The sequence below is a fragment of the Mercenaria mercenaria genome, chromosome 5, assembly GCF_021730395.1.
Source record: "Mercenaria mercenaria strain notata chromosome 5, MADL_Memer_1, whole genome shotgun sequence".
NCBI classification, from domain to species: Eukaryota; Metazoa; Mollusca; class Bivalvia; order Venerida; family Veneridae; genus Mercenaria; species Mercenaria mercenaria.
In genome coordinates this window covers 38,894,628-38,913,388 of record NC_069365.1, presented here as the reverse complement: position 1 = coordinate 38,913,388, position 18,761 = coordinate 38,894,628, and the positions used below count along the sequence as shown (strand labels likewise).

The 18,761-nt window shown below is 33.9% G+C and overlaps 3 protein-coding genes across 4 annotated transcripts in view; 2 read left to right on the top strand and 1 right to left on the bottom strand.

Annotated features, from left to right (window-relative positions):
- LOC128557299 (solute carrier family 4 member 11-like) overlaps window positions 1-2,820 on the top strand; it is a 56,971-nt gene extending 54,151 nt beyond the window's left edge. The window contains exon 15 of the mRNA XM_053544549.1: window positions 189-2,820. Within this exon, the coding sequence (XP_053400524.1) occupies window positions 189-249 (61 nt within the window). The 3' untranslated portion in view covers window positions 250-2,820. The remainder of the gene's footprint in view (window positions 1-188) is intronic.
- Window positions 2,821-3,676: 856 nt separating this feature from the next.
- Window positions 3,677-18,137, bottom strand: LOC123556917 (complement C1q-like protein 3). Of its 2 annotated transcripts, none has more exons than XM_053543252.1 (2): window positions 17,796-18,137; window positions 3,677-4,222 (listed from the first exon to the last, which is right to left on the bottom strand). In XM_053543252.1, the coding sequence occupies exons 1-2, from the start codon at window positions 18,034-18,036 to the stop codon at window positions 3,810-3,812; spliced, it is 654 nt and encodes a 217-aa protein (XP_053399227.1). In that variant the 5' UTR covers window positions 18,037-18,137; the 3' UTR covers window positions 3,677-3,809. The 2 variants fall into 2 exon arrangements, with proteins under 2 accessions (XP_053399227.1, XP_045203940.2); XM_045348005.2 differs by lacking the exon at window positions 17,796-18,137 and adding an exon at window positions 5,841-6,150.
- On the top strand, window positions 8,773-10,345 carry LOC123556915 (complement C1q and tumor necrosis factor-related protein 9B-like). Its single transcript, XM_045348003.2, has 2 exons — window positions 8,773-9,081; window positions 9,580-10,345. The coding sequence occupies exons 1-2, from the start codon at window positions 8,826-8,828 to the stop codon at window positions 9,987-9,989; spliced, it is 666 nt and encodes a 221-aa protein (XP_045203938.2). The 5' UTR covers window positions 8,773-8,825; the 3' UTR covers window positions 9,990-10,345.
- Window positions 18,138-18,761: the final 624 nt, after the last annotated feature.

Genomic DNA, 18,761 nt, shown 5'->3' with positions numbered 1-18,761 from the left:
TATCACACAAAACATTTTGTCTTTTCACAGATTTCTTTCTTATTTCATGAAAATTTAAAAGAAAAGAAAGAAAAAAGTGTAATACAAGTTAGCATATTGGCTGCAAAACCTCACCATTTTGCCACTGATTTGTATATTATGGATAGTATAAAACAATTTGGTAGATTCCATTTTGTTCTTCATTTCAGACAAAAAATAATTCCAAAGATTATCCAACAGAAATATCTGAATGCCATGGATGGACACTGAATGTATTGATAATATTTCACTTACGGATGATATCAGATCTGAACCAATTGGAAAAAGATACATCATGCAAGTGTATGGACGGAGGATCTGAAATTCCTATGCACATTGTGGTGCCATGTCATATAGACATATGAATTGTTGTCTTTCCCAATTTTTTTTTATTCCAAAAAAATGCCAGGATACTAACACATTAATACTATACTATACCATACTAATATTAATATATTACAATTTTTGCTATGATTAAGTGTATGAAACAAAAGAATGAACATGTAAACAAGTTTGAACTTGATATGTAGTGTTTCTAAAGATAACAAAAAAAATCAATAATTTGTAGACATTTGATTTAAAGTAGAAACACACAGGCTTGAAAATATTGTTGTTCAAAAGGACTAGGGCAAGAAAATTTCTCAGATCAGAGAGACTTAGACTTCAAAATATTGCAGTTTAAAAAAGGACCAATATTGTTAAGTTTGAAGCCTATACAATGATAATGTTTTGTTTTTTGTTATTGTTTGGTTGTTCACTTTCTGAGACATTAATGTGTTTAATTAGTATTTCATTCCCTGCTGAAATTGATTTTTACATGTTTTTTAAGGTTAATTAACCTTATACTTGAGGATAACTGTTGACTATAAAGGTAGTTCTGCACATTTGAAACAAATATTGTTCTACAATGTAGAATTTTATTAAACCTTATTTTTTCAAAACATCATTGAATGTAAAAGAAAATCGGCCAACAAAAAAAGATAGGGTCAAATGCTTGAATTTTGGTTTGATTTGAGATTGTATTTGGAAAGATATTCTATGCTCATCTCTCACATATTGTATGATGAGATATTGATCTGGTTCAGATAAATAGTATAAACTAAAAGTGTATGTAGAGCTGTACTCGCAGTTAAATGTCCAAAAGTATCAGCTATATTTGTTAAAAAAAACAACAAAAACATCCTGCTTTTTTTTAATAGTGGCTTTTACATATTCATACTGTGTATACTTTGACATATATTAGTGTGTCCTTTCTTGAACACACAGAATTTCCATTTACATATCCACTGTGTTTTTATTGTTTATATATTCAGATATGACTTTTGAGCATAATATAATATTATACTAAGGGCATTGCATATGTATTTTGAAACAGAACAGGCCAAATATTTTGTGTTCCATTTATGTTTAATAAAAAGCTTTACTGTGTTAAAGTAATTCTCAATCATTAATAAACCTTGTTGGGTAATATAAATGCAAAGCAGTGGGCCTAAGACTTCTTTTGTTTGACCAGGTACACAATTGTATCATGAAGATGTACATATTTTTAGTATATTTTTGTAGATAATCAAAACTTGCAATATTATGGTCATGTAGATCAAAAATGTACCTTTGTGTAAAGAGCTTTCTTATATCTTTGTTGCCTATACCTTTGACACTTTTGACTATACACAGAACTGTTATATTTTGTACATATAATTGTTATTCAAATATTTTATACAAAGCAAACACATAGTGATTAGGACTGCCCTCGACTGAATTACTGTCCCCACTTACTTAAAGGAAAAAAGGGGAACTTTGAAATGGACTGTGTCCTTCTGTCTGTCCTGTCACACTACATGTCGTGTCCATAACTCTACCATCCATCAAGAGATTTTTGAATTACTTACCACATTTGTTCTTCATAATGACACAGCATGTTGCACACAAAACCCAGATGCCATTCTAAGGTCAAGGCATCAGTTTGAGGTCAAAATTTGACAATGACTGCTGTGTGTCCGGTCCACAACTTTGCCATCCATGAAGGCGTCTTCAAATTACTTGGTGCAAATGTTCCCTGTAATGAGCGCTAAGTTCAAAGCTACTCTTGGAGGTCAAAGGTTGACAGGGTCTGTTTTTTTGTCCAGTGTGTGACACTGACATCCATCAGCAGATTTTGAAACTACTTTGTACAAATATTCCCCATAATGAGATGATGTCATGCCCAAAATACTGACATCTATCTCAAAGGTTAAGGTCAAAATTAGAGGTCAAAGAATTTGGTCATTTTTCGTGTATGGTCAATTAATTCATTATGCATGGATGAATATTCAAGTTACTTTACACAAAAAGAAGGTTATTTTCAAATATAGTACAAAGTATGTTCCAAGTTTTGTGTTAAGGGAATGTAAACAACAAAGTAGACTAGCTCCAAGACCATGATATTTTTTTTATATTTTTATTGTTAAAATTGTGAATATAGCCAGTCTATATCCTATGTCCAATATCATAGACTGATAATATTACAATCAGTTCTCTGACAAAATCTCTAAAATAGACTTGAATTTGTCACATTCACATAAAATAAAAGAAAAATACAGAAGTTGAATTTTTGTGACAAATTCTTTATTATCAGTTTAGTGGCTAGTCTTAACAACAAAGGTATGGGGTAGCTCTTTATGTTGTTATTGAACCATTTCATTCATGTTGTTGTTGTTTGTTGTTAACAAAAGAGTGATCTTTTTACTTTAGACAACATTGTATTATACAAATATGTACAGAATTTATACATGCATAGTTAAAAATAAATCATGATGATTTGGACTTTGTGCATTTGTTATATTTGAAATAATACTTATTATTTGGTCAGGAAAGTATTAGTCCAACTCGTGACGTAATTGTCACTTTCATTTCATTTCAGTCTGATATTAGGTCCAACTCGGCCACGTCTGAAAACAGGCGTAATCACTAGTGATTAATATCCGAACATAAATTATGAGCTTCTCAGTATGAAAAACGTCAATCTGACTAAAGTACTTGATCTTCTAAACGAAGATCTGAGAACGACCCATTCATATTCGTCTTCTGTATATTTTGGATTTCCAGTACTGCTATTTTTATTTTATCCAATCACGACTTGTTCGAATGTCAAAGAGTAAGAAAAATGTGCAGTCATTCTAGGGCTCGAACCCGGGACCCCTCGCTTACAAAGCAAGTGGCCTACCGACTGAGCTAGCCGGCTATCTGATACATTACGACATAAGCATTGTAAATATCAAAAGTCAAGGCTACCGGTAGATTTGCAAGATGTAAGTTAAGCTCTGATTGGCTAGCGAAAGGGTCATCAGAACGAGGCTATGAATAGGTCGTTCTCAGATCCTATGCGTAGCGTAATAGGAGATGTACTTCAGTCAGATTGGAAAAACGTCTGTGTATGGACCGTCAGGGGAGGTAACTAAAGTCGCGCATTGGGACTAAGAAAGTGTATACTTGTAAAAGATAATAGTCCTAGAAAACACGAGCTGTGCTTTACCTGACCCTACAGTCAATGTCCATAGCCTATGTGATGGTATCGAGAAAATGTGTCTTGGGTGCTTATACTGACAATGTGAAACTTAAGATTGTTTAAGAGTTTCATTATACATAGTAACTTGTAAAAATTTACAAAAAATGGAAGAAATAATTGAGCAAATACTTTAATGTAAGCAATACAACATCGATAATAATAAGAAAAAGAAAACAATGCCATAAAGTGCAAACGTATTAAAAGTCCTGTTTCAGGTTTGTTTTCATGGATTTCACTATTTTGCAATTCATTTTTGCAAAAGGAAACCTGCAAATGTTGTCCGTCTGTAGGAATTTTCGTACAGCTGTGGACTGCTATTGCCACTTGTGCTTTTTACCCAGACACGTTGACCAGCTGTAACCATGGTAACAGCACTAACAGAATTGCAGTCGTGATTCACATTGTTATATTGTGTGCTCCTGGCTACCGGGTTGTGTTCAAGGATGATGTCATAGTAGAAGCCCCGGCCTGCATAGTTACAGGCATGTACCACAAAGTAGTAGAGCCCTGTTACCGGTGCAGTGAAAACCCCAATGACGTTGTCGTATCCATTACCTTCGTTCAAGGGCACAGTTTGTAGCACCAGGATCTGACTAGAGTCTAAACTTTTGTCCACGGGGCTATATGCACTGAAAGCAACCATTGGCTTGTCAACTCTCTCTGAAATAAACAACGAGATTAACTTGCCATCATAACTGTTTTGACGTGTTACTTAATAAAAATGCCTTTCATAGGGTAATGACTAATTAACTTATGCCCGAAACACTACGAAGTCAAAGACACGCTATCTTATTGATACGAAAGTGTCTGCCAATTTAAAAGGGAAATTCATGTCAAAGTTTGTACAGTTCAGACAAGACCTTTGGCCCTGGGTTACTTGATACTTTATATAGTTACCCGGGCCTTTTGCGCCACAGTCGCTCATCTCTCATTGAGACAAGCTATTCTGTAACCTAAAAATGCCCCATGCACATTGACAAGATTCCAGTGTGTGAACTTGTGCTTTGAGACAGGGACTTGCGTCTCGCTTATCACATGCTATCACAATAAAATATTTCTGCCTCAAAAAAAGTTTATTTTCTATGTATGTCAGACAGTCCACTCAACATCCAAATAACTTTTGATCATCCAATATGTAGCCTTGATCTTTGAGATAGGGGCCTGCTATAGACCTACACCTCACCGCAAGTGGGCTCCGCAAATATAAAACGACATTAACGGTCCATAACGCTTTACATTTTTATCTTTAAAACAAAAGAAACAGCTTTCCAAATACATGTATATGTTATGCATAATTACATGCTTAAAAAAGCACTACTTTTAATATTGCATAGTTAAGAGTCGTAATGGGAGGTAGTAAAACAATTTAAAACTTCATTTTAAAATGGCAGCCACATTTTATACAAAGGCATTATGAACCTTGTAAGTGTATAGCATCAGATAACGAAAAACAAAAGGCATAATCAATAAAGACACGAATGGAGACAAGACCTCTGATGGAAATTTAAAAAAAAAAGTCATAAAAGTTATAATTTATTTAGGTCAGAAATAATACATGTACATGTAAATTATTTTTGACAATATAATAGTAAATAATAAAAAATTGAATTAAGATCTAATAGTTACCGTTTCAATCAAACTGTTTAATTGTACAAGAAACTGGATATGGCAAGATTCTGTCACATTTCATTTTAAGGTAGTTCTGCAGATTCAAAACATATATTGTTCTATAATGTAGAATTTTATTAAACCATAATTTTTCAAAGCATCATAATATCGGGAGAAAAATCGGCCAATACAAAAGTAAGGTCATGTGTCTGCTTTTTTGTTAGGCCGATTTGAAAATATTTGTACTCCTGTCAATTTGCACAATGGGAAAATGGTCCTCAGGTCAATTTTCATAACTGGCTTCTATGGGAATATTGCTCTTTTGATGACATTTTCGGTCAAAGTAAACATTAAGAAAGACGGTAGCACCGACTGTTTGACACTTTATATATTAGATTATACCAGATTTATACGCTTTCACATATGACACCAGCACTAATTTTCCCAGGAAGCGGGTTCAAATAAGCTTAAAGCTTTCATAACAACTATCAACTTTCATCGAGCTAAAATAAATGAGTATAAACTAAGTAATCGAATGTGCAGAACTTCCTTAAAGTTTTGCCAGTTTTGATATCTAATGCGTTAAGAGAGCAACAAATTAAGCATTTTGCTTTTCGGAATATATATTACGATGAAATTAAAAAAAAAATCAATATAAAAGATACAGTACCTTCTAAGAGTTTCAGCTCGGCTGTTTTGTTATCCAGTACTCGGTTCACATTTTCCAAGACTGACACCGTATTTGCATGTGTCTTTTTCATTTCCTTTTCCATCCCTTCAACCTTCAGTTCCAGGCGAATCACTTTGTCTAGCAGTTTGGATTCATAACTAAACTTGTCTGGCTCCTCCGCAAAACACCAGTTGAAAATTAAGCTTTCAACCAACACGAAAATAAAATAGTATTTTGTCATAAGTATTTTTTTACAAATATTTGCGTGGCAAGTTTATGAAATGAGAACGTGTAGTTCACAAATGTATGTGAAGAAAATTATCTTATATTTAAACTAAGCTAGGACCAATAAAATGTCTTCATAGTCCTTGTACTCGAGAATAATCAGGAAGAAGGAAAATATCAAAATAGCTGGTGCTCCTTGGTAAAAAACGTATTTAAGGACGTGCACAGCTGTGAAGAGAATATCCCCAGCATACGCTGTAAAAACCCTGCATACTGAATTTTAGAATGTTTTCGTGTCTGCTGCCACCGGTGTCAAAAAGAACATTAACTTTAGATATTCACCAGTTCATAAGACCATCCGAACAACAACCGTTCTAGGCTTTCCGCAAAAAAATTATTTCCACAACGTGCAGATGTGAAGTGCTACCAGGTATGCCTTCAAAACATTTTATTTTAAATTCGGCGACTAAAACAACATAAACTGAAGTTTACGTTACTCAGTATGGTCACCACCGTACCATACCATAGCACTGTCATAGAGGTCATGTAGCTAATAATATAGGAAAGTGGGAAGCCACATGTCGCCAAACGTGCTAGCTCAATTCATGAACGACCACGGAAATGTATGCTACCGTCCTACAACTTGTCGGTTCGTGACGGACTGGACAGAAAAACGGACCTTATATATAAGCAAAAATAATATGAACCTGATGCTAAGCAATTGTTGCTAAATGTAAATAAAACTCATAATATCTTACTGCAACAGTGTTTAGTCGATAAAAACTATCTAACGTGAACTAATTTAGAAAAAAAAATCACACCCTAATTTTTGATTACCGTTTAGTCTTTTCGCAAATGAAAACAAAATGTCATACATATTGAACTTTCTTAACAGTGGTGTTAGTTGTTGGATGTGTTTACATTTAAGCCTCTTTCATGTATTGAGGTGCTTTTTAATTTTAACTGTTTCCTGAACTATTTTCTCAAAATGTGATTTTTTTATATTTCTTTCAACCTATACCTAAGGACTCAACCCTCCTACCACTATTACCTTTTTACCAAAAGAAATATTTAAACAATCAAACTTCAGCTTTATTCGAATTTAGAAAAAAAGTCTGTATCAACATTAAAACGGATTTGTTTTTAATCAGTTACCAACTTTTCATTTTTTTCTCCATCAGAGAGAAGTTGTGAGGCAGTCCAGCACGACTACGAAGCCTGCTTTTATATAACGCGGATTTTAGGGTGAAACATAGTGTGATTTTTTTTTTTTGCACCTCCACTTGTTTTATTGTATATCTTACTGACATATACTGACTGCTGGACTGACATTCTGAGGGTACATATTTGTGGTGTTTTCACAATAATCTCACGAAAACCAAAGCTACCTGTTAAGGACTAAACATGTATCAGTATGTATATTATCAACAGCAGGCAGTGTTAAAAGCATTTGAAATAAATAAAAAAAAAAGAAGCTGAATGATCTGGCCCCTTGTTCACAAAACATTTTCAATCTCAGTTGAGTTTGATAATGAAACTTAATTCAAGTGTTATTTATTTCCAAATTTCATGCTTAAAATCAAATGTTCTGTTATTGACTATTTTAAAGTGTCTATTCAGTACTGATCGTCAGTCTCAACTGGAATTAAATCTTGAAGTTCTAGTAAAATTTACCATAACAATTTCAATCTCAAACTCAGCCCAGACCGAAAAATGTTTTGTGAACATGGGGCCTGGAAAAAGTATTTTGATCTTCCTATTTATAGTAAAAACCATCGGAAATAAGGTTTGTTGCAGTTTCACTACAAATAATCAAATAAAAACCAGAAACTAGCCATTTATATAGACTAAACCAGTGAGTAGGTATAAGCAATGACAGGCAGTGGAAATGCTTTAATTTTGAATGAACTTTCAGAAGCTGAATGTTTTGCAAAAAAGTATTAGTTATTCTGACTTATGTTCTTTCCAGTATTTTACAAATCGATTAGCAGCAACTGCAGCCACCATCAGTGCTTTGAGCGCTTTGATTATTTTCAGCAACACGTTTTTGTTCTTGAAACATTTTATTCCTGTTCTTGTTATCATTATTTTTATGAGTGATATCTTTAGTATAGACAACATTTGACTATACTATGTACATACTACGAAATTCAAACTTCGCTTATTTTTTTAATAGTGTCGGGGTGCCTCTTTTGTACGTGTTATGCAGACAAGCGAGGTATAGTTCTTACAAAAACCGAATTATTTCCGTGTCTGTATCTGCTGAATGCAGAGAAAAATCTTTGTACGCAAAAAGTTTGGCTGCAAAAAATATTACAGAATGTATTGGTTACTTAATATAACGCTTAAGCCACTTGATAAGACGTATAGATTCTTTTTCTGTTCCGTGTCAATGGCGTGTGATTGGTCCAGCTTACCACCATCGTTGTTGTCAACATAGCGCGTGTATAGGCTTCAACTTTACGAATGCTCAGATCTACTTCCTTTCAAAACAAGTACTTGAGATACAAGATGTTTTTTAAAGTAAATGACAACATTTGGAACAGACTCTTAACGATGAAATTGCCATTCATAAATAAAGATGACTAGTAGAAGTAGCTATCGAGTTCTACTTTTAATTTAACTCCGCCCAAACAGTAATATTTGCGAATCAAAGTGAAACGATGTACAGCTGTCTCATGTCCAAAAAAAATGTGTATTTAAACACTATTGCGTATTTGAAAGAACTAAAATATAAGTTGTCGAGCAAGCATCAGTGTTATGAGAATGTTAGCTTTGAAACTTTTTATCGTGCTAGGGCTGCCGCTTGTAGGTGTACATGTACAAGCGGCTTCCGAAGAGCTTCAAGACCGGTTTGCATATCAGGCGAAGCTTTTAGACAAGATGATTCGCATGGAAATGCAGATGGAGCGAATGGAGAAAGAACTGAAGGCGACGCAGACGAACGTTCAAACATTCATACAGAATCAGACAAGGATATTAGAAAATAAAACTGCTGAACTGGAGCTGTTGGGAGGTAAGATCTAAAATTCTAAAATAAGTTAACAGCGCGTTAAAACTCATTAACTCAAGATGTAATTTGACTTTCTAATCTAAAATTACCAATGCTTTAGTTCACTAAAGTAATCACTCATCTCAAATTATCCAAAATCTTGCAAAATGCATTCGTGTAATTGATTTATAAAGTTTAAAGTTATACATTTCTATGTGTTTGCATTCAGTCTTTTATGCAAATGGGCCTCCGTGACCGATTGGTTAAGGTCGCTGACTAAAAATCACCGTTGACCCTCACCAATGTGGGTTCGAGCCTCGCTTGGGGCTTAGAATTCTTCATGTGAGTAAGTTATATAGCTTGCTTGCGGATACTCAGGTGCCAATCCCCGATTAAGTAATGCACGGAGGGGTACAAAAAGTTTAATGCTTTGTTTCGTAAAACAAGTACTTAAGATTAGACACGCAAGCAACGTGTCTGTTCAGTATTTCAGTTGAATTGTTTATTGATTTATTATTTCAGAAAGAGTTGACCTACCGCTAGTTGCTTTCAACGCTTATAGTCCAGTCGACACAAGTCCTGATACACACCAAATAATTATATGGCAAAACACGCGACTAAACGCGGGAAACGCATACGACACTGTGATCGGAATCTTCAAGGCACCGGTTTCCGGTCTGTATCTCTTCGCTGTACATGTATGTAACTACAGTGGAAATGTGTTCCAATATGCTATAGTGCTTGATGGGACCGACATCGCCACAGCCTACAAATATGACAACAACAACTACGATTGCGGCTCTATGAGTGTGATCACTATGGTCAATTCTGGACAAAGAGTGTGGGTCAAATGTACCAGCGGGAGCACTAGTACTTTGATTTGGGAAAGCACTGGAAGAAGCTCTTTTATCGGTGCTCTCATACATAAATAACACAGAAATAGTGTTTGCAAGGTCACTCTGCTGAGAACCATTTAAGACGACTATATGCTTGACTGGTTATAGCCAAATATGTTACCGTTATATAAATTCATCATCATTATTATTATTCTGGATAAGATTGATGGCGTTCTGAATACCAGAACGAACAGATATTTCTTTTCAGATTATTTACCTTTGAATTTGATTTTTTTTTTGCCATGTAGTTATCCAATACATTATTTGTACTTGTTAACTAGATCCTCATTCTATTAGGTTATGGACATTTTATCGTTTTTATTAAACCTTTTCATCAGTCCTCCATATGCAACTTTGTCATCTTAAAAATAAAAGAGCTGTTTCATCTTGAAGTGTTTTCTGCCTGTATGTACTCTGTAGACTGGCATCAGTTGTTAGAGTCCTTCAAAACAAATATTTCTACTATAAAATCCTCTTTAAGGTTTCCAGGATTATATCATCAAAACACAGAAATATTGATAAACGAACAACGTCTTTACCAATTTTACCTTACCATTACATATTCTGCCTTACTGTCCCGTACGAAGGATACTTAAAATATTCTGAAAAAGTTGTCCCCCTTTGAAAAAGAATGCCATTTGTAAAGAAATAAAAATAAACAATTGCTGAAAACTGTGTTCCACCTAGTTATGTGAAATTTCAACACTCGTACGCTATTGCAAATGCATCAAAACGAATGATATGTAACAGTTTTTTGAAAATGGTGAGTTTTTAAAGTCGTTTAACTGTCCGGAAATGGGTCCCCTTCAATGTTTATATCAGTATACTGACACTTGTTTCGTAGTATACTTGTTTTACATGCTGTTCGATTTGAATGTGAAACAACTCTTTTTCGGCGACGCCGTCTAAATTCGTTTTCGTTACCTATGCCACGTGACTTCAATTAGCAAATCAAACTACTTGATAACGCATTATAGATAATTTATCAAAATGGAAGATTTATGCAACACTCTGCCTGATTGGACGAGAGTGTCAATTTCTTTCACTCTGTTGATTGTGCTACGCTGGGTGAAATGTAGACAAAGCGTTTATCCTAAACAGCTAAACGACGCTGTTCACAGTTTTAAAGCTAACTTTGGCTCAGTATATTCAGCAAGAATACTGATATATCTCAAAATGATAAGTAAGTTTAATAAATATGATAAAAACCTGTTCAAATACCAGCATATATCAAATTAAAGAAAGAGCTGAATACGGTCTGCGTATCACATGAATAAGGGTGTGATAAGAGTCTTTTATGTAGAGAAGTGCTTTTTAAAAGTTTTTCCTTGTTACAATTGTCGTCTGTATATGAAAAGGTTTCTTGCTTTTGTGACTTATTCAGATTGCATATTAAAATGAGTACTTGTTTTCTTTGATATATTTGTTATAAATTATTTAACTGATTTATTATATATGAATATCTTTCTTTAGTATGGTATGCAAATACTGAACTCAGTTGAAATCTGTTTTATTATATATATGCTATATAATGACTGAATCTCATTACACTGAAATGAAGGTACGCTGCATACAGTTTATCTATGAGATATGACTACGGTCAGACTTTGCTTATGAAACAGAAATATTGAAATAATTACAATTGTATGTTTTGCTTGACCTTCACCTTTTTATAGGTGTGACGTCATTGTCCAAAGATTCATGAATAGCGAATATGCATTTGCTAAAGCGGGATCAGTTGGCCTATTTTAGAAACAGATAAAAATAATAAATAAATAAATCTTTTAATTGATTTTTTCTCATGTATTCTAATCAAACTGGATTTGTAGCATCTTTATTAGGCCCGCAGCAACTTTGTTCAGCTGGGACATTTAACCCCTTTTAGGGGCTGCTAGACCTAAAACTAGAAATGCCTTAATACAGCGTCTCATGAACAGCTTGGTGAATCTTTGTCATACTTGGTCTGGAGCATCATTATAAGGTCCTCTTCCAAATTTATTTATATAGGAACTTGGGCCCTATTAGGGACCACTATAGCTAAAAGTAGATATGCCTTTCTTCGCATTAACCACTAAAATGTAATGGATTTTTATCAAACTCGATGTGTAACAATATCGTAAGGTCTCTTGCTATTTTGTTTCAAATGGGGATAGGGACCAATTTAGCTAAAAATATAAACACGTTTAATGACCTCTTCTCATGAACCGCTTCATGAATCTTCATCAAACTTCTGCTGTAATTATTCGTCTAAGGATAAACGAAACAAAATTGCGACCCTACGAAACCTTTGCGAAAAATTAAAAGAGAACCATTTAAATGGTTAAAGTGCGGTGTTTTGTTTTGCAAAATGTTAGATGAAAGATGAATGTTAGATGAAAAATTCATAAACTTCTTTCCTTATTACAATTCGCCGACCATCATTTTTAAAGATATTTCTTGTTTTTCTATGATTTGGTGTTGGATTTTTCTTTCTCAAAACGTAATGCTAAGCATTAATAGCAATTTCTTGAAAAAATTACAATATCTCTTACTAGTATCTCTGACTCTAACGACTGTTGAGATGAACCTAGAGAGAAAATAGTTTTCTGAGAAAATATCAGTGTCAGTATGAAGAAAGAAATTGACATTATTACCCATTATTTGATCTCCGAATAGCTAAAAATATTCAGCTCAGAGATGTTTATATGCTGTTATGGATCTCTGCGCTGAAACGAATCCCGTACTGAAACCTAACCAGGAATCGTGCCAGAAGTCTGTCACGCTATAATTTCATCAAATGAAATGCAATGAACTCGCCTTTTATTTTAAAATGTTTCTAATTAATTTTTCTTTTGATCTGGTATAAAATAATCCATGCAACGTAATTTGAACACAAGTTATACACACAAGTTTCAAATTGGTACCCCTGTCTGCAATATTGTGTCCGCCATTGCAGTTGTCACCTGATCAGGGTGCTCTTCATTTGAAAACCAATATTCGGTATAGAATTGTTATTTATTGACCTTTTCTGAGAACTTAAACTTTCTAGGATATGTTTTAATGAATTTTTATCGAAATTGGTTATGTTTATGATTAAAATAAATGCATTAATAAGTGAAATTTTGAACTTGATTTTCAAAAATAACCACGTGCTCTGAACTGTTGCATGACGTCATCCGTTTCTTACGAGAGAAGTGTGCGAGATGTTGCGGTTTGATACTGGTTAGTTAACCAAATGGGGTTTCGCCATAACTTAATGGACGCGACCATCAGAAAATAAAAATAGCGTCAGTTAAGTTATGGTAGCCAGAACTAATCTCCGAACAGACTTTGTAAGTCTATGTACTCAGTAAAAATGTGTATTGACAAATCACTAATTTGAAATCATTTATAATTATCTTTCACCTTTACATGATTCTGGGCTTGTATTTTCTTGTGATTTATAAATAAATCAAATACAATACCGTATAATTTCATTTTTTTCTGTGACTAGTGAATCCTTATGTGTTTACTGGTAAAGCAGAATAAAACCAAGTTTATTTATGTAAAATTCAAATATATTGTTTAAATTCGCTTAATGTTCAAACGAAGGGCAGTTGTACTCACCAGTAACAATCTTGGTTATCATCAGGCGATTTCTGCCGTTTTTATCACGGGAAATATCATCACTTTAAATACTATTACGCCATAGAGGCGCGCTCACAAAACAGGGAAATGTTTAATGGTTATCTTCAAGACTTTATGACGTAGATAATCTCAAACAGTGACATGCTCTTGTGTATTTTACTGTTTGTCGTTCTGATGTGTATTACATCACGAGGACTGCGCCCTCGTGATACAAGATTTAGCTTACCAAAAGGTTCCTTCTAGCGCATATAAAATATTCTTTTTAAGGGATATTGTTTTAGCATAATGTTACAAATGTTTAATAATGCAATGAGAAAAATAAGAAAAAGTCATTATTGGTGCAAACTTAATCATAACCCAAAATTGTTTTTTTTTTTAATATAAGCAAGTGCAGTACATATTCTGCTATTTGGAAGCATTTGTCTTGCAGTCTGTGTTCCGGATATTTTCATCACGCGACTACACCAGCGAGTACCTGCACACTTAACACAAAGAAATTTAATACATACATTTACGATTCGAAAAACAAATCAGGAAGAGTAAAAAAAGTACGCAAAAGAAAGCACATGCAAATCTGAAACGTTAGAAGCTAAAAAAATCACGTGACCAGGGACAATTTCATTACGTAATTTTTTTTTGACGGGAGTCTATTTTTAGATGATGCATATTCATATTCATTTCATTAATCTCGATTCTTTACTATAATATAATATTTTCAAATGAGGAGTTACATGATTTAAACTTTATTATTGAGTCTTGTTGTTCTGTTATTTAAGTAGTTGTATTGCACTATAAAGACTGAAATAAAGATTGATTATGCGTAAACACATATTTGGCTATTTGTAATGAATATGCATGAGTCCAAGATGGCGGCGCCCTACGGGAAATCGGATTCCTTTGATGATACCCTTGCATCCATTACATGCTCAGTCAAGTGTGACATGTTCACCATAAGTGTTCCTTCTCTTGAGAAGGAACAATAATTCCATCGCAGGAATTAAAAAAAAAAGAAGATTCTATTGAATGATGATGAAATACAGCTTGAAATAAATGTGTGGACCACTTTGTGAATTTTTTAATCGATGTAAAACATGGGTAGAACTAGCGACCACCTCCACAAGTCAAAAATAGCGGCTAGCGGTTATAATATGAGGCCTTAAAGTGTGACATTGGTGACTTTGCTTAGTGAAATTATTCTTCGTGCGTCATGTAATCTTGCCTAAAAGTGATGTCGTTCTTAAAGAAAAACATTTTTGCCACAGACTTCGAATGATAAAACTATCATGAGCATTCTTACTCGTCATGTATATAGCGCTTAAACAGCTACATTGTAATTTCCAAATATTTTAGAAGTAATCTGTTTATGCCTAGATATTTCGCACTTACATACTGGCTGCTAAAGCTAAACTGTAATTCTTCAAATGATGTTGGGCCTAATTCATTGACATGTATCCTTGCAAAAGTCATTTTATTTTTTTACCGAATTAGTAAAAATGCCCCATATACCGATAGCTGCTGGGCAGTGTTTGTTCCCTGTTTTACGCCTTTCCGACCTAAATGCTTCTTTTTGAAAGTTAAGCTGATGCAGAGTATAACTGCTTTTATAGTTTGTCTGTTACAAAATACCATGTTATAAGTACAATGAAAGTTTGATACAGCGTTTCATCTGAAGAAAAGAAAAGAAACAACGTTTGAGATAGGATTTTTTTATTCAAAGCCTTGCAATGCACAGCCACACATCCGCTTTATCTATATCACCCTTAAATCGCGCTATTTATAGTCCTGACTTGTTTGTAACAAATTAAATACCAAAATATTCAACTATTGCCTAAATCTGCTTAAAGGAAACATGAACATGTCTGCATATAAATGGGAAACAGTTATATCTCAGACCTAAATTGAACTCTGTGAGACCTCACGTGAATCGTGAAAGGTTTACGAATGGTTTTTTGAAGAAAGTCCATGGTTAACCAGGGCTGACTATTTTTCATGAAAACCAAATTATCTAAAGGGTCATTTGAATGAATCAGTGATTAACTATGGTTGTTATAACTTATTATTGAAACTTATCATGAGTCATGAAGAACATTTTATAGCACTGACTGCTGAAGAGCATGATGATAAAACAATGATGTTGATAAACGGAATATAATAACTGTGGTAGCCTGTAAAACCGCCCCGAAATGTATTGCCGTGATGCATATTTGAACGAATCCGATTTATCTGTTATAGTCTACAATATCTATTATCTATAGTAAGCTTGAAAGAAATAAGTAAAATGTAAAATGAAAACAAAGGGGATTGTTTTTACAGGCTACATAACATGAATACATAAGATACATGAAATGCAATACTCAGTCAAATATATATGAAAAATGGCAATGGGCACAAACTGAAATCTTTTAGTGCACATGATACACAACGTTAAGTATATGCAAAACAATCTGGCAAAGTAAAAACGGAAGGAAAGAGGTTTTAATACAAGCGTTTAGCTTACTCCTCAATCCTATCACTTTAATATGTTTTTATAAATGCATATTTGGAAATAATTTTTTTTTAAAACCAAAGTAAAACTCATTTACAAAAATCAAAACAAATCATTTTTAGAATTATTTAAAGTAAAAGAGCACCAAGAAAGAGCTCCCCCGTACTTTCCCCAAAATTTTTGGGGAGCTAGTACTTCCGCTGACTTTTGACCCCACCCCTTTGTCCACCTTACCAAGTGATTTGCACTCATAAAACCCAAGCCCATTGACACTTTGTCAAGGAGGGTTTGCCAATGAGGTCCGCTCAAGCACTATCCCAAATACAACGTTTGTCCACCATAGTTTTACAGGCAGTACGGGAAAAGTAGGGGGCCAGTTAGGGTGCTTTTGAAATCCCAAATCAGGGTGTCGTGGGCATTTCCTCGTTAAACTGTTTTCAAAACCAAATAATGACTGTTCGTATCCGGGCTTACGCAACTGGACCATACCATTGAATGCTATTAGGGTAGATCAACTCTTTCTAAAAAAAAATTTCAAACTTGAAACCCCTTTTTTTAAAGATTTTTACGCAATTTTGAATACGTTGCCTATCATATATTTATAAAAGGAGCCAACAGGACAAATCAAGGCTATAATACTCTATTTAATACTGTAAAAGTTCAAAGCTTTTTTCTTTCACAAAACCCCAAATACAGATATTATTAATTATTATTTTTTATTATACCAATTTATTAGCGCCCTTTTCATGATAAACATTTTAAAAGGGCACTTTACATAGCGCTTTCGCACCCACACAGGGCCAAAATTCACCCCTACTATACAAAACAACGATCTGACCAGAGGGGCGAGTGAGAAAAAGCCCCCAAACAATAAGGAAATCCTTTTTTTAGATCACCCTTCCCGGGTAATTTTACCCTCCTTTTTTGCGAATAGACATCGGGTTCTTCGTCCCCGGTGTATTCACCGATACACGCAAAGCCGTTTTTTCCTTGAAGAATAGACGGGCCCTTAGTTAGGGGGAGACCTCAAGAGCATCTCAAAATTTCCATGCCTGGACGGGATTCGAACCCCGGACCTCTAGATTGACAATCAAGCGTGTTACCACAAGACCACCGGCCCACCTACACACCATTTAAATACTGATTGTAAAAACGTTTTCAGTTTCAGTATATTAATCATTTATATATGAATAAATTTCATTGCCAAAATTGTATTTTCACTGGAAATTCCTTGTGTTATGTTCTGCCTCTGTATTTTGAAGAGAGAAAAAACTCTTCGCAAGACGAAAAATAAGCTTACTAAAATACGATAATGAAAAAAAGAATCCTGTCAAAGTTAAAATTTGCTAAATTTAAATCTTATAACAAAATTCCATGTAATTCACAACAGATGATACTCTATTAAAATGAATTATAACAATGAATTAAAATAAAACAGCGATAAATGATTTTGAAAAAGTAAAATGTTAAAATTTGATCTCCATTAACATTATGTAATTTCCTCAGGGAAATTTAGAACCGAACAAAACAAAAAGAAAAAAATATAAATTATAGTTTATCCCAAGCTTAAAACTTTTGTACTGACCGTAACCCTTTTTATAGCACACCTTTAGAACTTTGTTAAACAATTTGAAACAAACCCTGAGTATCAAGAAAACAATGAATTCCCACATTCTGACTTAATTGTTTATGACGTAATATACAATACTTCTGCATAAAGACATACTTATGGCTAAACTTTAATCTTTTACCTTCTAAAAGCTCCAATTCAGCAGTCTTGTTTTCTAATATCCTCGTTTGATTCTGTATGAACGTGTGCACGTTCGTCTGCGTCGCCTTCAATTCTTCACCCATTCGCTCCATCTTCGTTTCCATACGAATCATCTTTTCTAAAAGTTTTGCTTCGTACACAAACCGGTCGAGTTCCTCAGCAGCCGCCAATGAACCCAAAAGCGGTAACCCCAAAACGAAAAATATCTTTTTTGCTAACATTTCCAAAATTCTTATCCTTCTTTAGTTATTTGACAGTTGTTATTATTATTATCATCATTATTATAAAAGCTTTACCAGTTATATACTGCAAAAAAAAACTAAATATAACCTGGAAAAGGAAAAAATAACAAATTATTCATAGTGCAAGTGACATTTACACCTTTTTTTGAAACATTTTTTGTAAACACAATTTGTTTTCACAAGAAAACATTTTTCCATAAAAGCAAAGAAACATTTGTATTTTTATAGGCAAGTAAAAAAACAATCTATTCAATCTTTTAGCTTTAATGTTATGAAAAAAAAATTGTAACAAAACTCCTGAAATGATTTTGATACAAACACTAATACAGAAGGTTTTGGAAAAAAAAATATTTCAATGGGCAAATGTAACCAAACCATTTCCTTTATGTCATACATGGAATCGTGCTTGCTAAAACGTAACAGATTCAAATAAATTTTCACAAGAACAATTTTTTTCATCATTATTTCAATCCGTTTTAAAAACTTGATATACCTTTACAATGCTAAAGAACTTTTCTCCGGCAAGGGAAACATAAATAAAAACCATATTTGACCGTGCCAGGGGAAAACCAACAAGTGGTTTGCGACCAGCATGATCCAGACCACCTGCCATCCGCGCATCTGGTCGGATCCATGCGGTTCGCTAACATTTTCCCCAAATTTCCCAATGGGCTATAAACGAACAGCATTGAGCCTGACCAACT